The 21,476-nt window shown below is 42.2% G+C and overlaps 1 protein-coding gene across 2 annotated transcripts in view; it reads left to right on the forward strand.

Annotated features, from left to right (window-relative positions):
* Nucleotides 1-21,476, forward strand: part of SH2D4A (SH2 domain containing 4A) — a 67,350-nt gene that overhangs the window by 22,050 nt on the left and 23,824 nt on the right. Inside the window, exons 4-6 of one of the 2 annotated variants that reach the window (XM_065899931.1) lie at nucleotides 9,914-9,994; nucleotides 16,298-16,409; nucleotides 17,779-17,980. In XM_065899931.1, coding sequence (XP_065756003.1) covers nucleotides 9,914-9,994; nucleotides 16,298-16,409; nucleotides 17,779-17,980 — 395 coding nt within the window. The remainder of the gene's footprint in view (nucleotides 1-9,913; nucleotides 9,995-16,297; nucleotides 16,410-17,778; nucleotides 17,981-21,476) is intronic. The other variant, XM_065899932.1, reaches the window with a different exon arrangement.

A 21,476-nucleotide genomic window follows, 5' to 3' on the forward strand; every position in this document is an offset into this window, starting at 1 on the left:
GAGGGTTTCCATGCAGTTTCACTGGAAAAATCACATCACCAGGGCTGGACTTTCACATCCAAGCAGAAATTAGGCAGGGGTGTGAGGTCCAAGCCCAGCAGTACAGGGCTGAGGTTAACCCAGCCCCATTTCTGGAAATAAAGTGCATATTACGTCCTCCTTAGTCAATTGGCTAGCCTAGCATCAGCTTTTCACCACAGCCCTCCAGCCCCAGATTGTAAACTATACCTCTTGACCCACCTGGGTCTGCTTAATCTTCTCACATATAAAAAATTGTAGAGACCTGTACCCTTCCCTCCATGGAACCAGAACAGTAAACAGCCCAATCTTTAGGTTTGCATTTGGATTATTTTATACCAATGTAACAGTGATTTATTTTATACCTTCACTGGCAGATGGCTTCATCCAAGCAGATCTTTTCTAGAACAGTGAAAGATTTGTCCCAATTCTAAGGGTAGAGAATTTCTGCTTAACCCTTAGATCCACAAGAAGCAAACCTGGGGGATTTGAGAAGAGTTATTTGATGCCTGCCTCGGGGTTTGGAAAACTTGGGGTCCAGTCTCAGCATCTTTTTACACACTGAGGATAATCTTTACAAAATACTTCTTATATATTTATGTTAGCTTAAAATTTTCATTTTAACAAATGGATAACCAAAAGTAAGACTGCCCAATTAAGTACCAGATACCTTGAAACAGTGCAGCTGACATAGAATACCTCTAGTCTGGGCATGGAGGTTTCCATCCTTAGAAGCAGCTCTGTGACCTGCGGCTCCATCCTACAGGAATCAGTTCCCTCTATAAAATAGGGATTAAATTAGCAACATTGTTTCTTTACAAAGGAAGCTGAGAAAAACTTAGGAGGTTGCTTGCCTAATATCATCTGATGGAGACAGCAAGAATGGCCCCTGAAGTCCTTCAGTTATGAGATGCTGTTCTTAGCATGAGCCCAGGCTTGGTCCTTTTCATTTTTCAGTTGAGGAGGTAGAGGCAGAGGGCGGCTGAGTGGCTGGTGCAATCTGAGGAGACAGAAATGATCCCTAGATTAGAGCTGCCTGCATGGCTTCTTTTCTGGAAGCTGTTGCCCTGTACAAAATACTTCCCTTTCCTTGTTTTTGGCAGCAGTGGCAGCACTTGGGAAACTCAGAAATGATGTTCTGCTTAATATCTAGTGACAGTGTTCTGGTTCTCAGTGGATCACAGCAAACATTCAGTGTTGCTGGGAGCCTGTCCCTGAATGGGAGGTGATGGTAAATATGGAATTTAGCTGTCACCCAGCCATGTTCTGAGACATGCAGGTTGGGAAGCAGAGGCCATTCCCAGGCAGAGACAAGTCTGATGAGGAGTTAATAAGAGCCAGAGAAGAGGACAGACGAGGCACTGTGTGAGCAGGCGCCCCTTCCTGGGGGATTCTGGGTAAGAACTAGGAGTACCCCTCTGCTGAGCAGAGATCCTTAGGGACCCTTGGCGTGGACAGCCCTCCAAAAGCAGTCAGTATTTAACCCCTTCCCACAGGAGAATTTGGGAGGGAAAAGAACAGGTTTGAGGGTGGTGGGTGGGATGCGAATTAAAAGATAAGCCCTTGGGCTTCCCTGGTGGCGCAGTGGTTGAGAGTCCGCCTGCCGATGCAGGGGACACGGGTTCATGCCCCCGTCCGGGAAGCTCCCACATGCCGCGGAGCGGCTGGGCCCGTGAGCCGTGGCCGCTGAGCCTGGGCGTCTGGAGCCTGTGCTCCGCAACGGGAGAGGCCACAACAGTGAGAGGGCCGCGTACCGCAAAAAAAAAAAAAAAAAAAAAAAAAGAGATAAGCCCTTGTGTGTCTCTGTGTCAGGTGATTTGTAGGCTGGGGACTCATTCATCAGTAGACTGACTGTCCTTGCCCCAAAGGGGACCTTGGATAAAACTATCTGCTCACTTTTAGATTTTTATTTCCGGAGAATTACTTGTTTTTAACAGAAATGGCCTTCAAAGTGGACCACATTGCAAACCAGGAGATTAAAAAAAATTAGAACACAAACATTTGGAATTCAAAGCGTTCAAAAAACCCCGAAAAGGACCTCGAAGCTAGCAGATTAAAAACCCTTGAGCAAGAGTCTTCCCCGTCATACATAGTATCTTCTTTAACCAAATGGAGCTAGACATGAGACCTCTCACCTCTCCACCTCTACCATGCGCGTGCACGTGCGTGCGCACACACACGCACACACACACACACACACACACACACACACACACACACACACACCCCTCCCACACTGCCCCAAGGCTCTGGCACCTGCTTTTACATCTGTCATTTCACTATAACAACTGATAACAAAAACATGGCACTAAAATGTGCATTTTAATTGTAAAGTAGGCATTGAAACTGTGGTAGTGTTCAGTTGTGTTTTTAGGTGTTATTCTAACTCGTAGCATTATGTTCCCTTCAGTAGAGAACAGTGAAGGGGTACCTGGGTAATGATTTTCAGACACAATGGAAGGCTTCCACTTAGGTTTTCCTTCTTCCTTACCTCCTTCACCCCTTCTAGACTGAAGTTGTTAAGCTTGCTGCCTACTCAGAAGCCAGCAGTTCTCTAAAACTGGATTTTGATTGTTTGCCTTCATAAAGGAGAGATTCAAAAGCAAGATACTGAGATCAGACCACTTGAAGAGAATGGAAAAGAATATGCTTGATTGCTACTTTTGGACCCTTATTCATCTCGAGGTGCTTCTACATAGCAACCAAAGTTTGGGGTTCTGTGTGGCACCGGCTTTCTATTAAGAGTGAAAAGTAGTATTAGAGCACAGCTCCTTAGGTGACTTAACCTAGGGGAGTAGGCAGGTGGAGAACCCTCCCCCACCGAGGGGTAGACGCCCTGTGCCAGGGCCTGGTGGAGCCATCGTGGGAAGGCTGGCTCTTGTCTGCAGACAGACATGTTACCAGTCCCTCAGAGGGAGTAGGGGTCACGCTAATAATAAGGACACCACTGCAAACAGAAGGGGAAATGTATTCTTGAAATGCAAGTGGAATTTTGAGGGTTGAGTTGAATGTGAAGAGAAAAAGAGAGATAATCCCAAACCAGTAACCGTTTGTCTCTTGATGTATATTCCCCTCCTAGTATACATGAAGGAAGCATTTCAGTATTATTTTTGTAAGAGATGAAAGTATTGCGTATACCAGGTAAAAACAGACGAGGAATTAACCGTGCTCATTTTATTAATTCAAGAGAAGAGCCACAATCAGAGAGTTACACAATTACCCCAGTAGTGTTTGTGTAACTGTAGTAGAATTTCATGGTAGTTTGTAGAATAAAATTTTACATAAGATAGAATCACAGAATCGTAAGCCCTTAAAAGCCTTTTAAGCTGTTGGAGTTTTAAAAGTAGTATGTTATATTAAAAGCTTCATATAAAGTGAATTACAAAAGAGAAAAACAGTTCTGGTGTTGAGAGTTGTACATTACAAAGTTAGTAACACAACTTCATTTTGTGTGATGCACGTGATGTTGGCGATGATTCATTTATCCCTCACTGGAGTAGCATGCTGGGAAGAAAAATATGGAACCCTGTGGGGCCTAGCTGACCTTTCTGGGGCTCAGTTTCCTGGTCTGAAAAATGGAGGTTACAGTAGCTACAAATCACTGGGCTGGATGTGAGTAAAATATTACATATGTAAATACTATTTTCTATTGTTATTTATTGTTAGGCTCCTAAGACTTCCCAAATCAACCATGTTTTTAAGACTCTTTGACTACTCTCCTAACAATCCTTTGTTGCTATCCTTATACTTTATATTTATATATATTAAGCTATATAAATATAATAAATATATAAATATTTATAATATCCTTAAACTTTACATTTAACAATTACTTTATTTCTCTTGCTGTCTTCCTTTCCTCCTTCATGGATCATATTCTCCCTGGTGAAATTGTAAGAGCGGCCTCTGAAACTCTTTCATATCTGAAACGCTTTGCCCTAACGGCCCTTATTAGTTCTGATTATTGCATTTCCTGAGGATGTTACTGCCCAGTTCTGCTGTTTGCACATCGTTTGGAGGAGTCGTGGGTGAGGTGCGATGCCGGCGGACAGACCTTCATGCAGCATGACAGTTCCATGCTCTGCTCTGCTCAGAATAAACTCAGGCACTAAAGACTAATGCATTATTTAAAGAGGTGCCATAAAGTTACACTTCGTACTAGAGTCCACTGTATTTTCAAGTCGGACTCTCCAGTAGTCTTTGTGCATAGATTTTGCTAGGAACGATGTTAGAGAAATGGGGAAAAGATTCCCTAAGTTCTCCGTTGTCCTAGTTCATGTTTCAGTAAAATCTCTCCACAGGGACCACACAGCATACCTTCAGCAGTAAAACTGAATGTCCCTTTTTCATCCTGTTAGTCTAGTTGGCCTTAGGAAAGTATCTCCACTTTCTCTATATTATTATTCTTTGTCACTTTATCAAAGCATGGTTTCATTATTCTGCCTCTCTCACTATTTTAGAAAGAAAAAAAAAACAGTGCTAAACCCCAGTATGCTCAAAAGCTTACTATTATAGTCATCACTGGGAAATTCCCTTTTCACTTAAAATGGCTGAGAATAGAAATAGGAATCTGATTATTCCAGCGACCTGGTTAGCAAAGCATGGGGACAGGCCATCGATTTTTGGAGAATTTGAATTAAGTCTCTCTTATTAGTATTAAAACTAGACTGAACATTTTTTTTTTTTTTTTTTTTTTTTTTGTGGTACACGGGCCTCTTACTGTTGTGGCCACAGGCTCCGGACACGCAGACTCAGCGGCCATGGCCCACGGGCCCAGCCGCTCCGCAGCATGTGGGATCTTCCCGGACCGGGGCACGAACCCGCATCCCCTGCATCGGCAGGCGGACTCTCAACCACTGCGCCACCAGGGAAGCCCTAGACTGAATATCTTTTAATGATTGAGAACGTGTTCATGAATATATAGTGTGTTCATTCATTCACCAAATACTTATTGAGGCCCTAGTAAGTGCCCAGTCACTGTTCTCTTTGCTGGGGCTCCAGGTATCGTGAATTAATTAAGCTGATGTGATGTTTGCACTCACAGAGGTTGCTATTCTGACCATCAGTCTGCTAAGGGATACCATGGATTTAAGAGGTGTAAGATCAGGATGAGCCAATCCTTAACTAGCAGTTTGTTTTCAAATGAAAACTCTTGATTTTAGCCCCTTAATTCAGCTGTCCCCAACCTTTTTGGCACCAGGGACTGGTTTCATGGAAGACAATTTTCCACGGATGGGGGGTGAATGGGGGATGGTTCAGGCGGTAATGCGGGTGATGGGGAGCGATGGGGAGCGGCAGATGCAGCTTCGCTCACTAGCCCGCTGCTCACCTCCTGTTGTGCGGCCCGGTTCCTAACGGGCCAGGGACCCTTAGCAGTCTGCGGCCTGCGGTTTGGGGACGCCTGCCTTAATTCATCATTTTCTTCTTCACCATTAACATATAAGCGCTAAAAATGTTCTGTTCACTGGAGCTTTCGTGTTTATTCCAAAGGCTCTTGACGTTTGTTTGATAGTATAGTCCTACTTTTAAACAGAGTGAATATTAGGTTAGAAGCCAGAATGAACCATTTTTCAAACCAGTTTAAAAAGTGAATATAATTAGAATAATTCTCACATGACACATAGTCTCTGGAGGAAATACAATTTGTAACCATATAATATTGATGTTGCTGGCAGCATCTTTTGTTTACCCATTGCTTATATAGATTTGAATGGCCATACTTCTAAGTTTAATGGTAATTTATATATACTTATAAAATCCTTTGGTCATTGTGGAGGGGCTCCACTCCCAGGTCTCCTTGGTCCACATTGATTGGAGAGGACCATTCTGACTTGGTGTCTGCAGACAGTCCACTAGCTTGTGATGTCATTGCCTTCCAAGTTTTCTCGCTATTTTTTTGGAGCTTTTGCATAAATATTCCATGGCAGTTTTCATTTTTAAATAAAACAAATATGAAGAGGATACAATAGCTTTAACTCTGCCCATAGGGCTTCAGCAGCTGCAGAAGTCTCCGTGATGCAGCAGGTGGGAGGGGACTGCCGTGGCTTCTGTGCACGAGAGCAGACAGATGTTCTCTCCGGGACACCCCACAGAAGGAGCAGGGCAAGGGTTTCAGACCCTGCTTTCCTACCTATGAACAGGTCGCCTTACATTTCTGGTAAAGGGATAATACCTGCTTTGATACCCTTATGGTGTTGATATGAAGGTCACATGATGCATGGACTTGAAAGTTCTTTGTAAGAAAAAATTATGCAGGGAGGTGGGTAGTTTTCCAACCTTCCTTCTGTTGCAAATTGGAATAGCTAAAGAGTCTATTCCCTGGGACCCAGCGTCCTATGGAAGCTTCAGAGAGGGCCCGGCACCCTCTTCAGGACTCCTCTTCATCCTTGAGCTGGGGATGCTCAGGGTGCTATTCCTGAGGCTGTCTCCTTCTGGTATTGACATCACAAATCATCACTTTTGAGCCATGGATCTGGCTGTTTTTTAGTAAGGGAGATCTGGCTCACACTGCTTTCAGTCTATTCCATTGTACATGGTGTGCTTTGTGGATTTGTAAGCATGTAAGTGTATCTGAATGAACTGCTCTACGCAAGTCTTTTTTTTTTTTTTTTTACATCTTTATTGGGGTATAATTGCTTCGCAATGGTGTGTTAGTTTCTGCTTTATAACAAAGTGAATCAGTTATACATATACATATGTTCCCATATCTCTTCCCTCTTGCGTCTCCCTCCCTCCCACCCTCCCTATCCCACCCCTCTAGGTGGTCACAAAGCACAGAGCTGACCTCCCTGTGTTATGCGGCTGCTTCCCACTAGCTATCTATTTTACATTTGGTAGTGTATATATGTCCATGCCACTCTCTCGCTTTGTCACAGTAAGACAGGAATAAAGACACAGACCTACTAGAGAATGGACTTGAGGATATGCGGAGGGGGAAGGGTAAGTTCTACGCAAGTCTTGATTAACTTCTTCATATTATTTTAACATTTTGGAATAAGAGCGAATCTTTGCTCACCCTTAAAATGAGAATTTTTATAAATGTGGTTCTTAGTATGTGTGAATGGTTTTAGAGTTGACAGTATGTTTTGGACACATGGAAGGATTTGAAAAGAAGTACTGATCTCTGGGGTGGTTGTTAAATTAATCAGCTGTTTATGCTAAATCTTATCTACTCAAGAACCAACTTGTGAGCTTTGATGTACTAAAAACAAAACCTAAACCTTCAGACAAGGAAAGGCTGTCAACTCTGAGCGGCACCAGTAGGCGGTGCTGACGGTCACAGAGGTCCCTTCAGTCCCAGGCACCAAGTCCTGAAAATTGTCTTGTTCCTGCATCTGTGCTTAGATTTGAGCTCTTTTAAAAATATTGATGACCCTGTAATATCTGACAAGTGAAGAAGCAGTGAGCATGTTGAAAGTGCTAGTGAGAAAGGGCACATCCAGATTGTAATTCCTTAAAAAGCAAGTGGTGAGAAAACACTTTTGTGTGTCTACATGAGATCGATAGTTCCACTGAAGGAATACTGCTAAGGGACAAAGAATAACTTGTACAGTGTGTTGAAGGTATTACGTCCAAGCAGAGGACAGTAATTGGCAAGTGATGGGGGAAAATGCTTGACACTTTGGGATATATGACTTAGAAGAACAACGTCAGATATCTATTAGCCTGACGCTAATTCAGGAGACAACTAAGAGTTTGTTCAGGAGCTGATCGTGGTGGAGGTGCTGCTGATGAAACCTTGGTCCAAAGCTCTGCTAGTGGCAAAAGCCCAGGTCCCTCTGAAACACATGAGTGGAGAAGCAGGGGCTGCAGCATTGTCTACGGCACTTGAGGAGGTATCCGTGGAGCACAGTCACCTGCCTCCTAATTTTCAGCATAGAAGAAACATCCTTTTTGCAAAATAATGCCCCACAGATCTTATATCATTGAGGGAAGGGAGAGTGAGCCTGTTTTTAAAGTTCACAATTCTTATAGTGGAAATGTATTCAGAGACCACAAGCCTGAGCCCTTCAAAGCCATCTCGGACTTTTGAACAGACAGACATACAAAACCTGTTGGAAGAATTCTAATCTGTTCATCAGTAGAGGAACTGTTTATTGTCCTATTCTGCTTTAGATGCAGGGCAGCTACATATCCTTTTATAATATCAGAATAAGGAAAAAATGAGACAGAATATGGCAAGTAGCAATTGTGAAACCTATAGGATTCATTACTTTGCCAAGTAATAGGTATAAGAAATCTTTTGACCTGCAACTCATGATATCATGACAATATTGATATAGTGGAAAAAGCATGAACTCTGGCACAGGCTGGCTGTGTGATCCCAGAAAGCTGCATAACTCCTCTGAGATTCAGTTCCTTCACCTGAGAATGAGCGTAATGTCGCCCCTCCAACAGCGATGTTGTGGGCAGTGAAGATGATACTTACTAAGGCCCTGATGCAGAGCCTGGGTAGGACAGGCTCCAGTGACCCTCAGCCATCAGGGAAATCAGCATTGACTGTACTCCCGTGATCAGTAAATGACCTCAGCAGAGAGCTGGAGTCCAGGGCCACCAGCGATTGCTGTGGCCAGCTTTATCAGCTCAGATAGAATAGAACAAACAGGCAATGGTCAAAACATCATGTAAGTTCATCTTTCTCCCTTGTAACGTCCAGGATGGGTGTTCTGGTCTAGGAAGGCTCAGGTCTACACAGCCGTTCAGGGACTCAGGCTTTGGAGGCTCTGCTGTTTTTCTAGTAGCATGACTGCTGACACCATTCCAGCCCAAAGAAGGGGGAAATGGCCTGGAGACACATGTGAAGGAGGTTTTAAGGGCCTGGATAGAAGTGGCCAATACCAGTTATCACCTGTATTATTTTGGAGATAATTATTCACATGGGCACCTAACTGCAGGGGCAGGATTGAGGTAGCCATGCTGGTTCGTTTCATGGCATAGAAGTGACCCTAAAGTACCCACTGTGCTCCACGCTGAATCTTGGTACAGACCTTTGGCTGAAACTTTGCAGGCAATTTCTCTTCTATGCCAGGACCCAGGAAGGAGTCCTCAGGCACAAGGCTCATGAGTCGTGGTACCGTGGGTTGAGGGTGTCTAATATCGGCCACACAGGTCACATGGCTGCCATGCTGGCCTTGGCCCAGACTGCACTCAGGCCAGGGACCGGGTGACTGGGGCCAGTGTAACTGACCTGGTCTTACGAGCCGCCCCGTGTGCTGTGCCAGCTCAGTCACTGAGCCAGAGGGGTTGGCAGGTGGCCTACAGGGATGGTCCCAGGGAATCCAGGCAGCAGAACTAGGAATCCCATTGACAGGAGCTGGCTCCTAGGAAATCCATCTAGAGCAGCAGAAGCCGGAACTGGGAAGTGGGGGAAGTGGGGGGACAGGGGCGAATGTGAGCGGGCAGGGAGGGTGGGCAGGGCTCCCAGGCACTGGGTGTTCCAGGTATGTCTCCAGCCCTAGAAGGGGAGAGAGGCGAATGCAGTTAAGTGGCCGAAACTAAGGCGTTTCTCTGGTCCGACCTAAAACACTGGTTGGGGTAGAGCAGGGATTAAGAGAGAAAGAAGGGAATTGAGATTAAGGAGTAGTATTGATGTCTTAGAGTCATCCCAGGGACCTTGGGGCCAGCTGGGAGCAAGACATGAGCAAACCACCAGCTCCTGGCTGCTGGGCAGTGATTCATCTCTAACCCTACTGAGTGCAGAGGCTGGGACTTCATATACCTGCCCCCTCAGTCAGGATGGGCTCAGGAGCTCACTTGCTGGTGGGAAAGGGATGGATCCAGTTGTGGGGGGGGCAGCATTTGGGAACATCGACATGAGGGAAGCATTAACAGATTATCTTCTGGAATTGCACTGCAGCTCTAAATGGCATAAAAATGTGTTTCATTTAATTTTTAGTTGCCCTCCAGTTCCTCAAGAAGTGTTCACCAAATGTTGGCAGATTCTATCAGTCGTATGAAGGAATATGGATTTCACCAGGTAAAAGACTTACCTTCCATCTCAGGGGCTAAGTGCAGAGCCAGTTCCACTAATGTTTCACAAATTGTTTTATTAGCCTCATGCAGAAATGAAATTAAGCAGCAGACTGTGAACTCTGTCTTTGAAAAGCTTGTGAGCACAGCTGTTCATCTTTACCTGTTTATCTGGAGTTGGAGAGTCTTGAGTATCATGGAAAGGATGTACCAGGACGTATCTGCTCGTCAGGACATATCGGACTCCTCCCTGAAGATCTGACGTGAGATAGCATCCCGGACAGAGGCAAACGCTGGGGAGACTGATTTCAGAGAGAGAGAAACGAAGCATGAAACTTGGCAGAAATCATGAATTCACATTAGGTTCCCTAGGTGTTCACTCTTTCTCGAGCCGTCCCTTTGCGCTGAGCAGCTGCTTGGGTCACTGTGTCCACGGTGCCCGCAGGGCCTCCAGGTGCTCAGGTCTCCGGGTCCATCCGGACAGGGACCTCTCTGCTCCCTCTGTCCTACCGCCATGTTACCATACATGCGGCTCAGGATAACTGAGGCAGAGACTGGAAACCCTGTAGGGTTTGGCCCACAGATGGTCTGAAAAAGTGGAGCGAGAGATGAGGCTGTAAAATGAAGGTTCTGGGGGCCACAGGCTGGGATGGAGGCTGTCAGGAGGTGGCTGGGGCCGGTTACCTTGGGTGGTAACCCAGGCCCGGACTCCTCTGCAGGGCCATGTGTGAGCTGGAGAGCTCACACGTTTGAGGCGTCAGTCATGGGGAGGCCTGGAGCTGTGGGCCTGGTGTGCAGACGCTGATGTAATACATGCCTCTTTATAAAACAGCAGCAATAGTCCCTAAAGGAACTCCCCAGTGACCCTGCCCTGATTACATTATGTCATTTTAAATGAGGGCAGGTGAGGAAGAAAGGACAGAAGATCTGTGTGTTCATTCAGACGACCTATGTTGAGTTCCTCCTGCGTGCCAGGCTCTGCTGTGGGCACTAGAGACACAGTGAACGAAACAGATAAAGTCCCTGCCCTTGGAAAGCTTCTACTCCTGATGGGGAGACAGATGATACATCTGTGTGTGAACTCAGGTCCTAAGAGCTCTGCAGGAAAATCACGCAGGATCAGGGAGCTGAGGAATGCAGGGAGGGTGAGAATTGGATTTTATAGAGGTGGCCAGAGAAGTTGACATTGGAGCAGACACCTGAAGAATGAGGGCGGGGTGATGGGGGTGGCTGGGGAAGTGTGTTCCAGGCAGAGGGAACAGCACGTAGGAGGGCACAGAGGCAAGAGCTCTTGGACATGGTGGAGGAATGACACAGAAGTCAGTAATGAGGCAGAGTGAGGGGCTGATGAGGGAGCTGGTGGGAGTATTTGCATCAGCAGCCCAGGACGAGCGGCTTTGTGTCAGGGACCTTTGACAGCTCCGTCTTCCCATCTCTGGCTCCACACCCCGGTCCCTGGGCTTCTAGACCAGTGTCCAGGCTCAGCCCTGCTGCCCCTCCACTCCCTGGCCTTCATCCTGGACCTGTGTGCTTCAGCAGAACACTTCTAAAGAAGAAATGATGGTTTTCTAAACAGAGAAAGTAAAGATCAACTTGTAAAGACTTTTCTAAAAGTAAATTTTCTGGAGGAATCCTTAGAGAAACTCGGGACAAGTTCTTGAGTGTTCTAGCTGCTTTGAATAAAAACAGCGGCCAGGGTCAGCTCTCATCTGCTGTTACTCTGTGAAACATTAATTTTGTCTCCTTTCTCACTGTGCCCATACATATGACACTGTGGATGAAAAAGGAGTGAGACTTACTAAACACAGCTCTCTCAGACACTGGAGTGTCAACTTAGCAGCCAAGTACCGCCCGAATTATTATTTACTTAATATATTTCTTTAAGTAGACTCACTTTGTAAACTTCTTGCTTTTCCTAAGCAACAGTATCCTTAGTATAACAGTATGCTATGATAGCATAGTTTAATATTGTAGCTATATTTTTCTAATTATTGAAAATCATTTAAAAATATGTGTGTGGAAGACAAACAAAGCTCCCTTTGAATTTTTTTCTGTTTGAGCTTAGAAATTTCTACCAGCACTTTTGATATTTTCAGGCTTGCCAACAGCTTCAATAAGGCAATGGCAAATTTTAAGTCATTTCAAACACCAAAAGCTGCTCTTTGGTTTTTATAATATTGACTAAAGAAGGGGGGCTTAGCTCTAGGCAGGAAAAGAATGTAAGAAAAAAAGTGAAAACAGTGAAACCACAAAAGTTTCGTTGCATCTGAGGTGAAGTGCATAATATGAATTATCACCATCTTCTGTGCTAACTGTGCTTTAATGGTGATTGAAACCAGTTTCACAGCATCGAGGTACATATTTTACTTGTGGTGAAATAATTTAACCACAAGAAAGTCTTTATCTCTCTATAGGAAAACACAAAAGAAAAAAGCCATGATTTCTGTGGTGCAGAGCAAAGCACGGCCAGTCTTTCCCGCCCCTCAGCCTGTTTCATGACTCAGCTGACGAGGCTTTTTGCCGCACCAAGTTGTAAATTCATTTTTCTCATGAACACTCAGAAGGTTGTCCTCAAAGAAACAAAGGAATTTTTAAGTGCTTTGGTGTGTTAGTTTTCTCTTTGGTTAAAAATGAATTCCCTTGGGTGTACTTAGGCTACAGAACTGTACATGTCAAAATGGTTAAGATGGTAAACTTAGTGGTATGTATATTTTACCACAATTTTTAAAAAATTTAAAATGGTAATTTTATGTTATATGTATTTTACCACAGTAAATAATATTGTAAGACCACTATACTTCAATAAGATATTCCCTTTTTAAGGAAGACTCATGTTTCTTATTCTATATTTTTCCTTCTCAAAAAGGATGCTTTTAAAAGATATTTTTTTATATTTTATTTTTTCTTTTCTTTATTGAAGTACAGTTGATTTACAATATTGTGTTAGTTTCAGGTGTACAACAAAATGATTAAGTTTTTTTTCAGATTACATTCCATTATACATTATTATAAGATATTGAATATAATTCTCTGTGCTATACAGTAAATCCTTGTTGTTTGTCTGTTGTATATATAGCAGTTTATATCTGTTAACCCTATACTCCTAATTTGTTCCTCCCTCCCTCCTTCCCTCTCCCGTTTGGTAAGCATAAATATGTTTTCTATGTCTGTGAGCCTGTTTCTATTTCTAATCTATTTTATATATAGATTTATTTGTACTACTTTTTAGATTCCACATATATGTGATATATAATATTTGTCTGTCTCTGTCGGACTTACTTCACTAATTCTGATAATCTCTAGGTCTATCCATGTTGCTGCAAATGGTAATATTTCATTCTTTTTTATGGCTGAGTAATATTCCACTGTGTATAAATATCACATCTTCTTAAGCCAATCATCTGTTGGTGGGCATTTGTGTTGTTTCCATGTCTTGGCTATTTTAAATCATGCTGCTATGACCATTGGGTGCATGTATCTTTTTGAATTAGAGTTTTCTCCAGATATATGCCCAGGAGTGGGATTGCTGGATCATATGGTAGCTCTATTTTTAGTTTTTTAAGGAACCTCCATACTGTTCTCCATAGTAGATGCACCAATTTACATTCCCACCAACAGTGTAAGAGGGTTCCCTTTTTCTCCACACCCTCTTTAGCATTTATTATTTGTAGACTTTTTGATGATGGCCATTCTGACTGGTGTGAGGTGATAGTTCATTGTGGTTGATTTGCATTTCTCTAATCATTAGCGAAGTTGAGCATCTTTTCATGTGCCTGTTGACCATCTGTATGCCTTCTTTAGAAAAATCTGTTTAGGTTTTCTGCTCCTTTTTTGATTGGGTTGTTTATTTTTTTGATATTGAGTTCTATGAGTTGTCTGTATATTTTGAATATTAACCCTTTGTTGTTTGCATCGTTTGCAAATATTTTCTCCCATTCTGTAGGTTGTTTTTTCATTTTGTTGATGGTTTCCTTTACTGTGCAAAAGCTTATATGTTTGGTTAGGTCCCATTGGTTTATTGTTTGCTTTTATTTCTTTTGCCTTGTGAGACTGACCTAAGAAAACATTGGTACGGTTTATGTCAGAGAATGTTTTGCCTATGTTCTCTTCTAGGAGTTTTATTGTGTCGTATCTTATATGTAGTTCTTTAAGCAATTCTGAGTTTATTTTTGTGTATGGTTTGAGGGAATATTCTAATTTCATTGATTTACATGTAGCTGTCCAGCTTTCCCCAACACCACTTGTTGAAGAAGGTGTCTTTTCTCCATTGTACAGTCTTGCCTCCTTTGTCATAGATCAATTGACCATAAGTGCAAGGGTTTATTTCTAGGCTCTCTATTCTGTTCCATTGATCTATGTGTCTGCTTTTGTGCCATTACCATGCAGTTTTCTTACTTTAGCTTTGTAGTATAGTCTGAAGTCTGGGAATATTTTTGCTCCAGCTTTTTTCTTTTTCCTCAGGATTGCTTTGGCAATTCTGGGTCTTTTCTGGTTCCATATCAGTTTTACGATTATTTGTTCTAGTTCTGTGAAAAATGTCCTGAGTGTTTTGATAGGGATCACATTAAATCTGTAGATTGCTTTGGGTAGTATGGCCATTTTAACAATATTTATTCTTCCAATCCAAGAACATAGGATATTTTTCCATTTCTTTGAATCATTTTCAGTTTCCTTTATAAATGTTTTTTGTTCTTGGTGTATAGGTATTTTACCTCCTTGGTTAAGTTTATTCCTAGGTTTTTGTTTTTGTTTTGACATGATTTTAAAATCATGTTTAAATTTCATTGTTAGTGTAAAGAAGTGCAACAGGTTTCTGTGTATTAATCTTGTATCCTGCTATCTTGCTGAATTCATTTATTAGTTCTAGTAGTTTTTGTGTTATGACTTTAGGGTTCTCTATATAGAGTATCATGTTATCTGCAGATAGTGGCAGTTTTACCTCTTCCCTTCCAGCTTGGGTATATTTTATTTATTTTTCTTGTCTGTGGCTGTGGCTAGGACTTCCAATACTATGTTGAATAGAAGTGGTAAGAGTGGGCATCCTTGTCTCGTTCCTTTGGGAAGTCTTTCAGCTTTTCACCATTGACTATGATGTTGACTGTGGATTTGTTGTAAATAGTCTTCATTATGTTGAGATATGTTCCCTTTATACCCATATTGATGAGAGTTTCTATCGTGAATGGATGTTGAATTTTGTCATGTGCTTTTTCGGCATCTATTGAGATAATCATGGGTTTTTTTGTCTTTTCTTTTGTTGATGTGGTGTATCACATTGATTGATTTGCATATGTTGGGCCATCCTTGTGACCCTGGAATGAATCAAACTTGATCATGGTATAGGATCCTTTTTATGTGTTGTTGGATTCAGTGTGCAAATATTTTGTTGAGGAGTTTTGCAGCTATATTCATCAAAGATATTGGCCTGTAAATTTCTTTTTTTGTAGTGTCTTTGGTTTTGGCAGCAGGGTGATGGTGGCTTCATAGAATGAATTTGGGAGTGTTCCCTCTTCCTCAATCTTTTGGAAGAGTTTGAGAAGGATCAGTGTAAGTTCTTCTTTGTATGTTTGGTAGAATTCCCCAGTGAAGCCATTTGGTCCTGGACTTTTGTTTGCAGTGAGTTCTTTTTTTAGCTACAGTTTCTATTTCACTTCTAGTGATCGGTCTGTTCAAATTAGCTGTTTGTTCCTGACTCAGCTTTGGTGGGCTGCATGTTTCTAGAAATGTGTCCATTTCTTCTAGGTTGTCCAACTTGTTGGCATATAATTGTTCATAGTATTCTCTTATGATTTTTTTATATTTCTGTGGTATCAGTTGTTATTTCTCCTCTTTCATTTCTTATTTTGTTTATCCGGGTACTCTCTCTTTTCTTTTTGGTGAACCTGGCTAGAGGTTTGTTAATTTTGTTTATCTTTTCAAAAAAACCAGCTCTTGGTTTTGTTGATCTTTTCTATTTTTCTTCTGAGCTCTATTTTATTTATCTGCTCTCTGATCTTTATTATTTCCTTCTTTCTGTTGACTTTGGATTTTGCTTGTCCTTCTTTTTCTATTCTTTTAAGTGGTAGGTTAGGTTATTTATTTGAGATTTTTCTTGTTTCTTGAGGAAGGCCTGTAGTGCTATGAACTTCCTTCTTAGAACTGCTTTTGCTGCTTTCCATAGATTTTGTAAGGTTGTGTTTTCATTTTCGAGCTTTCTATTCTCTTCCATTCATCTTTATGCCCATTTTTGTGCCCATACCATGCCTAGTGCCTGCCTCACTGCTGGAAACTGCCAGAGTCCCTCACCAGTGTTTGTTTTTGGTTTTTTAAACAGAAGAAAGAATCTGTGAAGAAAACACAAGATGAAGAAGTAAAACAAATAGATGAAGAGAGAACCAAGCAGATTTATAAGAGCTGGAAAGAAGATTCAGAGTGGCAGGCCTCTTGTGAGTACCCAGAGGCCTCCATAACAGTGACACTAAGCTACTTTGTTCACAGAATAAGATGATCCATCTAGGAAGCACTTAGAGTGGTTGTTGAGAGATTTTTTTTTTTTTTTTTTTTTTTTTTTTTGCGGTACACGGGCCTCTCACTGTTGTGGCCGCTCCCATTGTGGAGCACAGGCTCCGGACGTGCAGCCTCAGCGGCCATGGCTCATGGGCCCAGCCACTCCGCGGCATGTGGGATCTTCCCGGACCGGGACACGAACCCATGTCCCCTGCATCGGCAGGCGGACTCCCAACCACTGCGCCACCAGGGAAGCCCCGAGAGATGTTTTAACACTAAACTATTACTCAAAGGCTACAGAGCCATCTAAATATTGAATAGCAGAAAGGTTCTCATCTAAACATTGAATGGCAGAAAGGTTCTCAATTCATCTTTGTACCGTCAAAATTATGATGTATGTATATGATGAAATGGTATTTAGCTATGAAAAAATGTTTTGGAAGAGTGTTTAAAGTCCTTGGAATGTGTTTATATCTTTTTAGCTTGGAGAAGAAAAATCATTATAAAATAGTATGAAAAATATCCCTACTTAAAAATGTGTAAGTATATGAGGGAAAAGAAGTGGCAGGTTAACATATTAACATTAGTTTTCTTGGAGAGGCAGGATTCAAGGTTATTTATTGGAATTCTTCTCATTTTTCTTTATTTTTCTCAGTTTTCAACAGTGAACACATCTTAACTTTGTATCAGAAGAACACAGGTGTAACAGGCTGGATGTGTCAGCATCCCTTCCCCACCTATGGCTCAACCCTGCCCCATTCTGAGTTAGCACTGCCCAGAGATCGTCCTCCTAGGGAGAGGCCAGTGCAGATGAAGGCAGAGCAGAGCATGTGTGAGGATGTTGGGAGGATTTGGGTTTGAAACAGGATTAGAGCTTCCATCTGACTTGGACAAAGACACCCTAACTGCCCAGTCATCCCTTGAAGCAACAGGAGGAGAACAGGGGCGGCCGTGTTTGCAGAATGTTGGGAATTCCATCACAATGAACACCATTAAAATGACAATTTTTGTGAAGTGAAAATGTTTACCAGATCCAATCACTTATATGCAGTGAAATCTTAGTGTAATGGAAGACTTCAGGCATTTCTGTGAAATCAAACATAACAGATTCTGATCAATAGTGTCTGAAGTACAGATACACTCAGTAAAGCTTATTCTTACATCCTGCGTTAGGGTCTTTAATGCTAGGCTTTGCTGGTGCCTGTTCATTGTTACCAGAGTCCGTTCTGTTCACTGTCTGAGGTGCTGATTCTTCTAAACATCTCCGTGGCTCATGAGGGCCTTTCTCAAACCCCACTGTTTTTCTAGTGCGAAAATCCAAGGCAGCTGATGAGAGGAGGCGCTCCCTGGCAAAACAGGCGCGGGAGGACTACAAGAGGCTGTCCCAGAGGGGGAGAGGCGGCGAGGGGCCACTGAGCCCCCCCGGCGGCCCCCAGAAGCCTCGGAGGCCCCCCCTTCCACCCAAGCCTCAGTTCCTGAGCCCTTCGGGACACCCCTGCAGACCTCTCAGGTAAGAAGCCATGCAGGTGGCTTTAAGCATAAGTGGTGAAATGGCTGATTAAAATAGATGAATTGCGTGGCCGCTGCGGGGAGAGAGCCTACTGGTGCCATTCAATCCGGCTCCACCTCTGAGTCTGTGATTCTGAGACACCTGGGCAGCACTTCATCTCCCCTCATCTGTAAAATCCCCGCTGTGGGTACCATTAACACAGCCAGGAATTTCGTGAAGATGCTCAGCGAGGTCCTGTGCCACCAGCCCAGCTCACCCCCACCTGGTGACAGCCAGTGAGGGGCGGGGGGACAACTGGGGGGTCATCACAGTAGGAACCCAGGCTTGCTGGGCTTCACATCATGAGCAGAGCTACATTTCCTCTGCTCAGGATTAAAGATTTGATGATGATTCTCATTCTGGGATATACAACCAAGCTCATAGATTGAGAATTTGGAAATGTTTCTTTTCTTTTTTTTTTTTTAAATATCTTTATTGGAGTACAATTGCTTTACAATGTTGTGTTAGTTTCTGCTGTACAACAAAGTGAATCAGCTATATGTATAAATACATCCCTATATCCCCTCCCTCTTGAGCCTCCCTCCCACCCTCCCTACCCCACCCCTCTAGGTCATCACAAAGCATTTAGCTGATCTCCCTGTGCTATGCAGCAGCTGGAAATGTTTCTTTTTTAAATGAAGACTTTATTTGGCCATGGTGGTCCCTTTACCTCCTAGGCTGTGGGGGGAATTAGGCAGAACAATTTGTTTTGGAAAATCCCTGAATAAAACTACAGTGCAAACCCACAGCCAACATCATTCTCAATGGTGAAAAACTGAAACCATTTCCACTAAGATCAGGAACAAGACAAAGTTGCCAACTCTCACCACTATTATTCAACATAGTTTTGGAAGTTTTAGCCACAGCAATCAGAGAAGAAAAAGAAATAAAAGGAACCCAAATCAGAAAAGAAGAAGTAAAACTGTCACTGTTTGCAGATGACATGATATTATACATAGAGAATCCTAAAGATGCTACCAGAAAACTACTAGAGCTAATCAATGAATTTGGTAAAGTAGCAGGATACAAAATTAATGCACAGAACTCTCTTTCATTCCTATGCACTAATGATGAAACATCTGAAAGAGAAATTAAGGAAATGCTCCCATTTACTGTTGCAACAAAAAGCATAAAATACCTAGGAATAAACCTACCTAAGGAGACAAAAGACCTGAATGCAGAAAACTATAAGACACTGATGAAGGAAATTAAAGATGATACAAACAGATGGAGATATACCCTGTTCTTGATTTGGAAGAATCAGCATTGTGAAAATGACTATACTACTCAAAGAAATCTACAGATTCAAGGCAATCTCTATCAAACTACCAATGGCATTTTTCACAGAACTAGAACAAAAAATTGCACAATTTGTATAGAAACACAAAAGACCCCAAATAGCTAAAGCAATCTTGAGAAAGGAAAATGGAGCTGGAGGAATCAGGCTTCCTGACTTCAGACTATACTACAAAGCTACATTAATCAAGACAGTATGGTACTGGCACAAAAACAGAAATATAGATCAATGGAACAGGTTAGAAAGCCCAGAGATAAACCCACGCACATATGGTCACCTTATCTTTGATAAAGGAAGCACGAATATACAATGGAGAAAAGATAGCCTTTTCAGTAAGTGGTGCTGGGAAAACTGGACAGCTACAGTTGAAATTAGAATGAAATTAGAACACTCCCTAACACCATACACAGAAATAAACTCTAAATGGATTAAAGACCTAAATGTAAGGCCAGACACTATAAAACTCTCAGAGGAAAACATAGGCAGAACACTCTATGACATAAATCACAGCAAGATCCTTTTTGACCCACCTCCTAAAGTAATGGAAATAAAAACAAAAATAAACAAATGGGACCTAATGAAACTTAAAAGCTTTTGCACAGCAAAGGAAACCATAAACAAGACAAAAAGACAGCCCTCAGAATGGGAGAAAATATTTGCAAACAAAGCAACTGACAGAGGATTAATCTCTAAAATATACAAGAGGCTCATGCTCAATATCAAAAAAGCAAAAAACCCAATCCAAAAATGGGCAGAAGACCTAAATAGACATTTCTCCAAAGAAGACATACAGATGGCCAAGAAGCACACGAAAGGATGCTCAATATCACTAATCATTAGAGAAATGCAAATCAAAACTATGATGAGGTATCACCTTACACCAGTCAGAATGGCCATCATCAAAAAATCTACAAACAATAAATGCTAGAGAGGGTGTGGAGAAAAGGGAACCCTCTTACACTGTTGGTGGGAATGTAAATTGATATAGCCACTATGGAAAACCATATGGAGGTTTTTTTAAAAAACTAAAAGTAAAACTACCATACGACCCAGCAATCCCACTACTGGACATATACCCTGAGAAAGCCATCATTCAAAAAGAGACATGTACCACAATGTTCATTGCAGCACTATTTACAATAGCCAGGACATGGAAGCAACCTAAATGTCCATCGACAGATGAATGGCTAAAGAAGATGTGGCACATATATACAATGGAATATTACTCAGCCATAGAAAGAAACAAAATTGAGTTATTTGTAGTGAGGTGGATGGACCTAGAATCTGTCATACAGAGTGAAGTTAGTAAGAAAGAGAAAAACAAATACTGTATGCTAACACACATATATAGAATCTAAAAAAAAAAAAAGTTCTGAAGAACCTATGGGCAGGACAGGAATAAAGATGCAGACGTAGAGAGTGGACTTAAGGACACGGGGAGGGGGAAGGGTAAGCTGGGACGAAGTGCGAGAGTGGCATGGACATATATACACTACCAAATGTAAAATAGATAGCTAGTGGGAAGCAGCAGCATAGCACAGGGAGATCAGCTCGGTGCTTTGTGACCACCTAGAGGGGTGGGATAGGGAGGGTGGGAGGGAGACTCAGGAGGGAGGGGATATGGGGATACATGTATACATATAGCTGATTTACTTTGTTATACAGCGGAAACTAAAACAACATTGTAAAGCAATTATACTCCAATAAAGATGTTAAAAGAAAAAAGAAAAATGCAGTGATATCACAGCAGAAACCCCCATCCCTTATCTTCACTAAATATAAAATTATTTTCTCCTGGTTATTGCTATTACATGATTTTTTCATATTTTGGTCTGGAGAAAGATGATATTTAAAATGACCAAGAGAAATCAAATATTGATTTAATGAAACACAACTGTCTAAATCCTTTTCCTCTGAAATAAAAACTAAAAATCCTTCTCTGTTAGGAGTATGGAAAAATAAAAAACAAAGATCTCCTTTTGTGTGGGGTCAGTAGTTATCTTCAGGGCTTTTTCCTAATGGGGATTCTGTCCTCAGAGGAAGCAGGAGATGGACCATTTCCTCTTCTATGATTATTTATACTTACTCAGTTGAAAGGTTCCATCTGGAGACTTGGGGACCAGCACTAATTGACCATGTTCTACAGAGTGACAGTTTGGG

The sequence above is a fragment of the Phocoena phocoena genome, chromosome 21 (assembly GCF_963924675.1).
Source record: "Phocoena phocoena chromosome 21, mPhoPho1.1, whole genome shotgun sequence".
In the NCBI taxonomy this organism is placed as follows: domain Eukaryota; kingdom Metazoa; phylum Chordata; class Mammalia; order Artiodactyla; family Phocoenidae; genus Phocoena; species Phocoena phocoena.